Genomic DNA, 12,748 nt, shown 5'->3' with positions numbered 1-12,748 from the left:
GTGGTTTTATAATTATTTGATAAACGTGATTAATTTATATAAATTTTTGACCTGGCCTAGCGTTTCCCGCAATTAAAATAAGTCATTTTATATATTAATCGACAGCGCAAGGTGGATGAGAAATAAAAGTAAACATAAATAATTCTAGAAAACAATGCATAATATGCGTTTGACGACTACAGGGGACTCTTATGAGCTTTTTATACCTGCCAGTAATAGGTAGGTATCTTTGTTTGCCTACGCTAGTAAATAATAATGGTTCTTACAAATGACAGAGTCGCTAAACTAAATTTTACGTATTCAAAAATATAATCACTTTCTAAGAACTGAAAGAATCTAATTAAGGAAAATAAATTGTGTAAAAAGTCTTGCCTCGAAAAATGGTCTTTGGTGATTTAAATAAAATGATGAATTATGTATTTTATACTATGTTGTATTAAGATTGAAGACAGTTATTAATCACTGCTTTAATCTGTTGGGAAACATTCGTCAATTTATCAAGAGAAAAGTAGATAATATACGTTTCGGTTAAGATAAAGACGCTGTGGTGCTCTTGTTCCAGAATTAAATATACCTTTTGATTTTTGTTTGGTTCTGATAGTGTATTTATTTGGTTCATAAATAAGAAATTACTGCTTTTTTTCAAACCGTTCCCGTAAGTAATTCAATAGATTCAATAGCAATACTTTTTGAAACGATCGTTTCCAACAGTGAAACTTGAGCAAGAAATGAATCCATAAAGAACAAAATTGTCGAAATTCGTGTGAATATTCTAACTACATATTCGTCTCCACAAATCTAAACCAATAAACAGTAAGATCGTGTTCTCAAGGATATGGCAGTTCTTTACGATCTGATTTCAATCGTAACAGCTTTTCCATTGGGTCTCCTATTCAAGTGTGACGTAGGTCTAACGTTCTGTTTTCCCGCATGTAAAATATGTCTTTTCGGGCAGAGGTCTTGTCCTTTTCTACTTGTAGGTGTCAATATACTTTGTAATGATATGGATTTTATTTTTGTATGTTTCATGAACAGATATTTACATTTTCTATGGTTTGGTTTAGAGTCTAAACTTTAGACTATCACCACCAGAAAATACAAATTAAGATCACAATGGAATTTTATAGTGCCCAGGTATTAGTTGAATGAATACAGAGAAATGTATCTTAATAATTTTATTATCAGTTTATTATTAAAACTTCAAAAACATTGATAGCTTCAGGTAGGAAGAGAATCCACGATCTTTAGCTTGCCTTATTTCATTACTAACGTAATATCATACATTTTTATACTTTTTCTACTATTAGGTTAGGATTAAGTACTATTCTTTATTGAAGTGAAGATCATGGCGTCTCTAAACGTCATGACACGCACAAGATAACGTCAGCATTTTATCCAACCGATAACACTTCTCAAAGTTCTCAAAATGCTCACCGTTCTTCGTATTAAACATTTTATCGTTACTTAGAAGCAGCATCCCCTGGCGGCCGGTCGGACAGGTCCCGGCAGGAGGAGGTCCCGGCTTCCCCTGGGATGCTCACCGCGGCGCAGCTGGCCAGGAGGCTGAGGCTCGAAAACGAACGGTTGCAGGTATGATCTATCAATTATTTTTGTTTTAGAAAGATTGATTGTGTTCAGTAAATATTCTGGTTTGTGGAAAAAAGAGGGAGTTACGTAACACAACTTAAAAGAGGAGTGCCACAACAGTAACTGTGTAATATTTATTTGCATTTTTTAAAGTTTGAGTTCATTATGAGTGATCTAGACTAGTGTTAGAGTAATTATTCGTAGTGTCAATTATTTATTAAAATACTAATTGTTATTGAATTCCAATGTTTTTAAAAATAAATATTTGAATTTTGTCGCAAAATACTTAGTTATTATTGTTAATGTAATAAATGTCAAAATAGTTAATAGCATAAAAAAATTGTTTACCTAGCAGGAGAATGCTTAATGAAAACAATGTAAATTATAATGACAAAACTATAAGATCAGTGCAAATACTTTCTGAGCATTATTGGGGATTCAAAAACAGTGCCACTGTCAATTTGGCACTTAAACCACTTAAACTGAGTAAGAAGGGTCATATTTGGCCTAATACCTATGTTCAGCGATTAAGAACGTGCTTCTACAATTAACACCACCCAAGTTAAGTTCGCAGCGTGATGGATGGCCACCAACTGACACCGATCGATAGTAACTCGTTGATGTATGCGTGTCGATTCAATATTATCATACTCGAATCAATTAGCCAGTGCACTGCCGGCTTACACTGTCTGTCAATTACGCAAATCATAAATCAATTAGTATTAAATCGGTTTATTGAATGCATCGGTGGATTAAAGTTGCATGATGAATTTGCGGAATTAAAAATGCATTCAGCTGTGTTGCTGGGAAATGAATATAATTTAACGGTATATTATGCTATTTTATCAATTATCTCTTAAGACATAACCATCCTTCTGGCGCAGTCGGGTAAAATGATTATGAACCTTATTAAAAAAAAGTCCAAAAACAGCGAAACATTTTTGCTTAGACAGTATTTGTTTAAGAGTTAAAAACCTCCCTGAAGTATGAAATTATAAAAGTCATCAAACATATACGAGTACGTTTTAGCCAACCTGATCCTTATTAAGAATCACAGGATATTTATGTACGTGGAAAATGTTAATGTAATGCAGATTTTGCACTTTTATAACCAAAGGAAAGGCACTATGATTTATGAAACCTTTTATTAGATTAGCGCAGCTTAAAAGCATTATCCTTTATTAATTAAAAACGATGTTATCGCCTTCGTTTGATAAAAGAAAAATTAATGGGTTGCCTTTTACTCACTTTTCTATGTCCATGGTTATCTTGCTCTATCTACATTCATTAATTTTCTCGTGCATGTTAGATTAGGGTTGCCATTCTTTTGCTAATTAATGTAAGCTCAGTTTGTGTAATAATTAAAATATAAAGCATGTTCCTGGAAAATTTAAATCTGTAATAGCCATCATGAATAGCTAGCACGATGAATATTTTAATATTCGAGAACATTATTCAAATGTTTCAAAATACAGCGAAATTGTTATTAAAACTGAATTTCGTGATAACTTAATAATATTCGTTTATATTCGTTGTCTGCTACCCATAGTACCTACCTTTCTGAATGGCGCTGTGTTGTCAAAGGATTATGACTTATTATTAACTTACATGGGAAAAACACAAATAAATGGTACTACTTCTGTTTTAATGTTAGAATCTCACCTGATGAGCACACTGAAGCTGGAAATCTGAATTCAGAAACCGGGCTCATATTAGTTAGCGGACCTACTATGGTTTCACATGTGTTTCTAATCTTTATTTTTCATTCCCAGGCCGAACTGACAAGAGTGAGACGTCTTCTGGTGGCAGCCGCTGAGAGGGGCGAAGCTGGTACGGCCCTGATCGAGAGAGCTAAGGGCGACGGGGGCCAGGAGGAACCAGCGCTGGACCCTCAGCAGCTTGAAAAGGAACTACTGCTGGCGAGAGAAGCTGTTAATTGTGAGTGGGACTTATTTATTTAAAGGTTGAACACAAGATTCCACAGCGTTAATTTAAGTTCTTTTTGGATAAGATACTACTTACTGTGGGGCAGATTAACAGTTAGCAGTGGTCTAAATTTTTACCGGCGTAGGTATTCCTTTCAAACCAATACCCATCAAAATTCTTATTACTTCTAAAGGGACTCATTCAGATGGAAATTTACTATAAAGGAATTTCTCGATTCAATTCCTTCACTGTGTAATTTCCTGAAACTACCATAGCAATGAAATGTCGTCTCCGTAATGTTATTAATGTAGCGCGGTTAATGTGTTCAATGTCTTGGCCAGCTGTAGGTCCCGGGAACTGCAATCTCACGGCAGCTATCTAATTTTGCCTAGGTAGAGGTATACCCCTACCTCCTTACGTTCTGACTAATGGTCCTGAGATAAACGAGATCTAGTGCTTCGTATTCTCTAAAGTTGGATTAGACGTATTTTTTCGTCGAAATAAATCAGATGCCTAAACAGTTATGCAGCAATAAAAGCGCTACTCTTGCTAACGACACCAAACTTTTACGGTTCGTCCATAATTCCAATATTGAAGAATGGCCCATTTCTGGCAATAATCCGAACCGATCCCATAAAAGTGGCCAATTTGTAGAGTGCCGCTCATAATATCGGAAGGAGTAGTAAGCCGACGTTTTGATAAACTATAGTCATAATATTTGGCGGAATACCTGCGGGTTTAGGAGGCAGGTCACGTGCTGTCAGCCTCGGTTGTGTAACTCCCGCTGACATTTTCACTAATGTCATTACCCCGACGAAAACTGGAGGCGGCATCGTGCCCGCAACTTTGTTTGTTTACGGTTACCGAGCAAGCGAAATGCTGAAACAATTCGAAATAAGAAGACAAGATATGGGTTTACTTATCATATAAGTTGTAAGACACGTGTTTAGGTTAGAGTTGATCCACAGATTGTTCGAAAAATTACACAAATAGCATACATAAATAACAAACATAAGTAGCCTTGCTCGTACTCGTAACACCACAGAAACACTAACATTTTGTCCTAATGACATTCAAATCAACCATCAACGTTTAGTAAAAATCAATAAGTATTCCTTAGTATTCATCAGAACATACAATTTAACTTACCATTAGTTTACCGTACCTAAGCTTATAGCCTATTTTATTTAGAATTCTGAAGGCTATAATGTAGCGGTATTATGCAAACTTTTAAGTTCTGAGAAACTGTGCTGCTAAAATGTTTATGAGTTTACTGCAATTCGGCGAACTCACTGCACATGTTCTTAATTTGTAGCAATTTGCTTGAACTTCAGTTTCACGCAATACCTATACTAGGTTTTATACGCTGTGCTGCTTATGCATTTTAATTTTTCAAAGCGAAAACTTGAGAACTGTTTCTGCACCGTGATGCTCCTCGTTCCTTTGCCTCGTTCGTTTACTATGACATAGGCATAGTAAGGCAGGACAGGACAGGTTAACGCCAGAACGCTGTCAGATGCATTCAATGAAACACCGATCAAAGGCCGTCGGGGCACTAAGCCTCATAATCGCTTGGTACATCACCCGGTAGGACATGCTTTATTACTCTGCTCTGCCATGCACATGCATTGTATCAAGAACCCAATTTATATTCAACATAACCTATCACGATGCTTTCGAGTACTTAGAAAAATATCTTAAAATCATCTAAATAACTCGAGAACTTTTCTGCCCCAGCAGGTCTTTATGCAAATCCTTGGGGGAGGCCTTTGTATCTGCTGAAACGATCTAAATTACCAATGTCAGCAGAACTATCAACTAAAATACTTATGAAATAAATAATACTGTTTGCTAGAAGTTGCTACGAATTACGTAACATTTGCACATTCTTTTTCATTTTAAATACCTATTATTGAAGTTTAAGATCAGTTTTAAAAATGTTTAAGCAACATCCCGTAACTCGACTTAGATTTTTTGAGAATTCATAAACTACCCGGATTGTAAACCGACATAAAATAGGAAAATATGTAGAAAGAGTAGGTAACAAAAAAGTTACAAAAACCTTTTTATAAGGTACCTACTCGTACATAAACGGATTGGAAGTTTAGAACGTATGTTTTCCGGGTATTCTAGATTCCATCGATATCTATATTCCTGTTACTTTGTGTGCAAAAGCAATTCGTGGAGGGTTCTATCCCGTTATTTTCATATCGCCGGTTCAAATGCACTTGCGCGACTCGCATCTGCATAGGGGGCGAGCGACAAAGTGCAGGCGAAGAGACCGGATCACGGAGATTGAAAGCTGTACAAAATAACACGACAATGTGGACTTAGAGCTAGTTTTTTTTAATAATATTCTACACTTGTTATAGACATAAACTTCTATTGTGCTTTAGGAACGTGGAACATCCACACACAAAGTGGACAGAGGTTGTAGAAAAGCGCTGGATGCAGGCCGCTTCCAATCGGCTATTCTGAAAATCATTGAGAGAGGCTTGTGTTCAGTGGTGGACTTCCTGTGGTTGAAATGATAATGATGAGATTTCTTTTTGCATTACACTTCTTGCAATTATATTATGAGATTCTTCTTCTATATCATGTTTCAATTGGTCACCAAAAACGGTCGTAATTTTACACTACACAAAATTAAATAAAACAAATTACAAAGGCAGGGTTCAAATAATATGTGCGCCTTTTATGGTTCCAGTCTATTAAATTAAAATTTTACTTAGCTACTGAAAACCTTACTTAGACAAAGTCAAATAACTAAATCAATAGTGGTTTCTAACATAATACCCCGACCTCAAATACGGCACGAGTAAAGCTCCAACTAATGTATTTCAACGTGCCTTCAATTCCAAATTCAATATGACCCGTATCCATTAGCGGGCACTGGCTCTAAGTCTACACCGTGCTGTGTACACAGAAACGCTTTTCCTTTATAAACTTACTTTGATTCAAGCTGCGACGGATCGCATCGAGTCCCGCGAAAGCAAACGTTAACCCATTTCGAATTGCATCAACAGTTTATGTCTTTGAAATGCCGTTTACAGATGAAAAATAGTGTTGGAAATGTTTCATAAAATGTTTAAAATACTTATTTCTTTTAATGAATGCAATGGAAATGCAAACATACCAGAATGTTGTTTTAACGATTGTGTATTAGTACAGGCTTTTTAATCGACTTCAAAAAACGGAGAAGGTTCTCAATTCCGATTTCCATATTTTTTTTCTACAACAAGTAATATGCTGTTATAAATGCTAATTAGGTACGAGTAATATCCTTTGTTACAGCTCTGAAGGCAGACAAAAAACGATTAAAAGCAGAGAAATTTGATTTATTAAATCAAATGAAACAGCTGTATGCAACGTTAGAAGACAAAGAAAAGGAATTACGAGATTTTATACGAAACTACGAACAGGTGAGTGGCAATTAACAAAGCAAAGTTTCCATTCGTCGTTAAGCTTCATTTCATTGAAATTTGACTTCACTACTAACCATTCATAGAACAATAGCTTCTGAACAATTAAGTACTTTTTATACTTCACCGATACTGTTTTGTTTCAAGTGAACTTTAAATAAATTGACTCAAGAACGTAAAAATAACAAAATTACTAACAATTCAAGAATAGTCAAAAGTGAAATTTTTTGTAGATGCGTTCTCGAGGCGGCGCATCATCAGCTCTGGGAGCTGAGCGAGCGGAGCGCGAGCGCGAACGAGCGGCGTTGTTGCGCCACGCTCGCGACGAAGCCGAACGCTCGCTGCAGCTTGCCGCCGCTCTCAGCGCTCGCGACACTCAGCTGCGACATGCCAGGGAACAGCTGTTTGAGGTAAGTGATATATTTATTCTTCAGTAAGCTGAAAATGTATGTTATGTAACTTGAAATACAAAAAGTATGTGAATGAGTCATCGTGGAGACGGTGAGTGTATAATATATAGGTGAAAATCCTACATTTGCCTAAGTAAATTAGAGAAGGTCGTCCACCTGCAGTGGAGACAAAATGACCTTATGATGAAGATGATGACCTACTTTAATTTACAATATAAGGTAAGTAGTTATAATGTTCAGAAACACGTGTTCTATCTGATTCTAAAACAACAAAGTTTTACTGCGACATAGTTTTTATAAGAGCTGATGTCTGTTGTTAAGTTACTAATACTTACCACAAAAGTTAAAAAAATGTTAAGTGATCTAGTTATTTCACTAGTTTATGAATTATTTATCACGGCATACCACAAGTGTGACGAATGAGCCAACCGCCCTTTCGCTCAACCTTACTTAGGGGTATAATGTGCTATTTTTAAAAGTTTCTTTAAAACTTTCGTACTTAACGTAGCGTGAAAATAAAGTTTTGAGTTTTATCGCAGAAAGTGAATAATAACTGCGGTTATTTTAACATATTTTATGTAAGTTTAGGACATTAGCAACTATACTTTAAAGAAATTGTAATTGTTCAACGCAAATAATGTTAATACTTATTTAGATATTCTCCTAGGAATTGCTTGTACCTATGATTTAAAATAACCAGGGTGGAAAAGGTTAAAACTTAATGTGTATGTATTTCACACCTTAAAAAGAAATAGTTACTACTGGTTCATACTTACTAACGAAGAATTAGAATTGGGAAGAAACAAATAACTTTCAGTGCCAATATCCCCCTCTATTAAGATGGATGTTCAAACTCGAGTAGCCCTCGATGAAAATCATTGTTAATTATAATTGATTGATTGGTCGATCGGAGCAATCTGCGAAGTATATAAGCAAAGCTGTATCGGGCCAGTTTATGATGAATAGGCGGCTCAGCGGGGCAGGTTTCATCCATCACCGTACTCGGTGAATTTCGTGTTAATTACCATTTCAAATACCTCCTTCTGGGTCCGAATTGCGAGGAAAATTAAACACAACTGGGTCCACTAACGCTGAAACGGAATCGCTTTGATGGAGGTAACATCATTTCGGAATGGTTATCTCTGGGTTGTGAAGGTAAACACGTGACCGGCCATGGACTGGAGGTATGTGAAAATTGCTAAAAGGTGTGAGCGTGACGTGTCAGTTGTTAACGGTAGAGGGTCGGATTTTTTCGAAAGTAAAGAAATGCATTTCATTGTTCATAGAGAACCAATAGGTTATGTAAGGTAACCAGTAGTTGCCATGAGTGGAAAAAACTGTGCGATTCATTACAAATCTTTCTCTACCACAGTTCACAGATATGGTAACATAACCTACTCCATCTATGTTTGCCAAATGTTTCGATTAACATAGTGCCAAGTGAAATTGTTGCCAATATCCGCCTGATCGACGATGTAGCCATAAAAATGCCAAAACCTATATTTGATTTATAGGCTTGTGATATTAGTCTAGAAATACTCGTATCTTATACCTAAACGTCCCTCGCTTACAAACTAAGCTCGTAAATAAGATTAGGAGAACGTTGCGTTCGCTCCAACTTGTATTCAAGTTCCAACTGACATTACGGATGACAGTTGTAAATAAGTATGAGAAATAGTGCAACTATGAGTGGAAACATTTATCCCATTTACATTCATAAAGATGTAGCGTGTAATAGTGGAAAATACACTGAACGGTAATGAAAAGGGGACGGTTAGTAAATCTTCAATGTCTTCAAAAATACTTTATTTTTCATGAAGCTAAATAACGAAATCAAGCTTTTCATTTTCAATAGATGTAAAATAAATAAAAATGCGTGATTACTCCAGTATGTTTTGAGTCATAAAGCTAGGTCAGATACTTTTGAAGATATTATAGAGGATTTTCTAACCGAACCTTTTTATTTGTGGACCAGTATAATTGATTGAGTGATTATTATAATTGTAATTGCAAGTGGATTTGTACATTATATTGCAATATACACCTCGAAACCATTAAATCCGTTTATTAGCGCAAAGCTCATTACGCTTATATTAGGCTCGTTAAAGCGGCGTGTCCCCGTTGAGAGGCCAAATCCTGTCCAAATTAAACCCCAATCCAAATTAATTGAATCATGAAACGGGTCGGAAATCAATAATACGCAATAATGCCTAATAATAATTGGATGAGACCATAATGTTTGCTGAGCTTTTGCAGCCATTTGCGTTAGCAAGGACTCTTACTCGTTCCTTCTTGAAAACATTATCTTGAGAGTTTTCAATTTTTATTTTTATTCACGATGCTCTTTTGTTTCACTTGTTCTTTTTAAGTATTTTATGAAGTTTAGAACTCTTTTGTTTTATATTTTAACTCTTTCTTTGATTAAACATGAAGTTAGCGTACCTACCTTTTAAAGTGGAATATTGTTATGCTTTTCCAATAGAACCTTTGTGTAAATTGAATCTGTTGTACCTATATTGCCAAACACCCAATTTCGTTGTGGGACAAAGAGATTTTAATTGAAAAGCCTTTCAACAAAATGGCTATCGCAGTATTAATTTTCAAACTAGAATTTTAGAATTGTTATGTTCCACCGAGTTTGTTATTTTTTAGGTTTATTGTGACGTTTATATTAGAGCAGGTAGAAAAAAAATTGTATTTTAGCTTTAAGGTGATTTTGGACTAGAGCATTTATTTTGTGATATATTCTAGGAAACTGAGCTTTTACCTGTAGTATAAGCATTCGTAAGAATAATTAAAAATGCATGAGAAAATACTCTAGTCTCTATTCACCTTTAGATGTGTAACCTAGTGTCATCTATATCTTTTATTTTTTTACCAGGCTCGAAGACAGCTCCAAGCTGCCGGTTGTTTATCAGAGGGAGAGAGCGTCGCCTCTCTCGGCATAGGTCCTCCGATGATGCTGGGACCTTCGGGGATGATCGGCGACAGGGGCAGCTGCAGTGCCGACTCTGGTGTTAGAGGTAGTAAGACTAATCTTTTTTTTTTTCTTCATAACTGTGGTTTATTGTTTGCACAAAGCCATTTTACTATAAGACACCCATCATCCATCGCTTTTCAATCTATTAAGTAATAATAGTAACTACAGATTTGTAATCATCACTAGTAAATTCTCCTATTCTTCGTACTTCTTTTTCACTGCCGTCGGACAAATCAGCAACTTTAAGTTAATAATATTTTGTTATTGAAAGTTTTGATAAACAACAAATGTTGTCATTGCAGCGCACCAAATTAATGTACGTCACGATGAGTTGTTTTATTGTTGACACTGGTTTTTGCACAATGATGGATGATTTATAAGTGAAGCAGGTCTGTGCCCAGCGGCGGGTAGACTCTCGAGCTGCAGATAACACTTCGTAGAGTATACTTTAGTGAGCCCTTACTTGTCAGTAACAGGTAGCAGTGACGGTGGCGCCACCTCCGTCTGCGGCGGGAACCTGTCAGACTCCACGGCCGAAGGCGCTCCTCCGACCATAGATGCGTACGACACCGATGCCATTTCTTTGGTCTCGTCTGCTCACCACATATACCAACGTAAGGCCTAACTTCTAGTGAGTTTTGAATTTCAGTGATAATATTGATGTCTAGTTACCTATAAAAACTAACAAGTAACAACGTAGGTACCTAATCGTTTTCAATAGCACAGGTAAATAAAAGTTGCTCACACACGAAGATCCTTGGTAATGTGTCGGCACCTATGCCACCTGCGAGACATTGATAAATCGTTCGAACAGTCATTCATCAAACTCTAATGAGACCTTTTAAAGTCAACGAGATAGGAAAAGATTATCGATTTTCCATACAACGCGCAAGCAGGAGAAGTTTTATTCCTTTTATTCATCGTGCTTTACGTTTATTTTAATTACCGTAACAGCATTTTATTCTCGCAATTGAGAACGCAATACAGACAGCACTTGTGTTAATTTGATGGATTCGAGTAAAGCCCACTTGACTCGAGAGCCATAATATCATTACACCGCGCCGAGTGCATTGTCACTATATTCGATTCTCCGATTCATTTCGACGAAACGATATTCGCCCAACCGTAAAACAAGTCCTCGAAAAATCCCAGTGTTTTAACAGGCTCATCAAACAAATCGTTATTTGCCCTCAAATAAACATGAAACGAAATTATTTCGGAGCCTTGCTAACGACGAAGCAATTTTTCCGTGAGCACTTTGCGAGAATCGTATCTATTTGATTATTAGAGAGTTCATCGAGCCACTGTTATCAAAGGGCGTTTTAAGGCAAAAATGCGGTGGAAATCCGCTTACGAGACAACCGTTTTATTACAGAAAAAGCCTTACTTAACGATGAGATTGGGTCGTTTATATGTCGAGCGATGACATCGCTAGATAAGTGCCCCGTACGCGATATTTATTGTATGTGACATATAAAGTGTTTTTGTTACTGTATTTTTCAACGCGTAAAAATAAGCCAGTGGCTTTTATGGTCTGTGGGCTACGAAAGTAGGACAATAGATTTTATTTTCTGATAAAAGCTTTTGTATGAACGTTTTATAACATTTCCTACTGCCAATAGAGTCCAAAATATCATACCTAAAAGCGATAATATTTGGTGGGTTCAGCTTTTTATGTATTTTGAATTAAAATGAGAGTTATGTCTATCAGAGATACATTATATTAAAAGGAATACCTAACATTCATCCCTGTCTATTAAACTTTTCGTCTACTAATGCTTGAGATATATTTTGAGATCTCTCATTCTACTATAATAACAATAATAATTCAATTATTTGTATCTCTCCTGTGGATAAGCACGGCGCGGAGGCTGGTCCTTTTGGAAGGCGTTCATGGGGATACAGATCCAACACGAAGAGACTATTATTATGTTTGTACGCTTTGGAGCTCACGGGTCAAAAGAGGCCCGGTCCTTTATAAGGCTTGCGTGGGGATACAGACACACAAGCCTTATAAAGGACAACACATAGAGGCCGTTCTAAGCGCAAAATAATCGACAAAAGTGAAAGTGGTGCACATTCTGGATCTATTCTCTGACTATATCATGGGATGTAGCCAGAGACCATCCCCAGCCTGTGCACAGGAGCTATTGCAGTTATTGGAGAATGGATGAAGGATGGAGGGACTGGTTCCTGGGCTATGGATGGAGACTACGGGTCACCTGCCTGGTACATAGTCTCGGACTGAAAAAATGGCAGGCGGTGACTAGCCAGCGACTAAATGGGCCCCCCCTGGCATCATGGGTCGTATAGACCGGACTGAGGGGCAACATTGGCGTCTGCCAGCTCAGGGGTATAGAGAGGTGTGCTGCGCTTTCTCCGAGGTTACTCGCGGCGTTATGCCCTTTAACACTTCCACCCCT

General features: G+C 36.8%; 1 protein-coding gene across 1 annotated transcript in view; it reads left to right on the top strand.

Annotated features, from left to right (window-relative positions):
- LOC135075380 (kazrin-like) overlaps positions 1-12,748 on the top strand; it is a 132,509-nt gene that overhangs the window by 106,590 nt on the left and 13,171 nt on the right. Inside the window, exons 6-11 of the mRNA XM_063969824.1 lie at positions 1,469-1,590; positions 3,360-3,525; positions 6,808-6,935; positions 7,169-7,345; positions 10,227-10,368; positions 10,778-10,939. Of these exons, the coding sequence (XP_063825894.1) occupies positions 1,469-1,590; positions 3,360-3,525; positions 6,808-6,935; positions 7,169-7,345; positions 10,227-10,368; positions 10,778-10,939 (897 nt within the window). The remainder of the gene's footprint in view (positions 1-1,468; positions 1,591-3,359; positions 3,526-6,807; positions 6,936-7,168; positions 7,346-10,226; positions 10,369-10,777; positions 10,940-12,748) is intronic.

Source organism: Ostrinia nubilalis, chromosome 10 (assembly GCF_963855985.1).
Source record: "Ostrinia nubilalis chromosome 10, ilOstNubi1.1, whole genome shotgun sequence".
NCBI lineage: Eukaryota > Metazoa > Arthropoda > Insecta > Lepidoptera > Crambidae > Ostrinia > Ostrinia nubilalis.
This window is presented reverse-complemented; position numbering and strand designations above follow the sequence as displayed.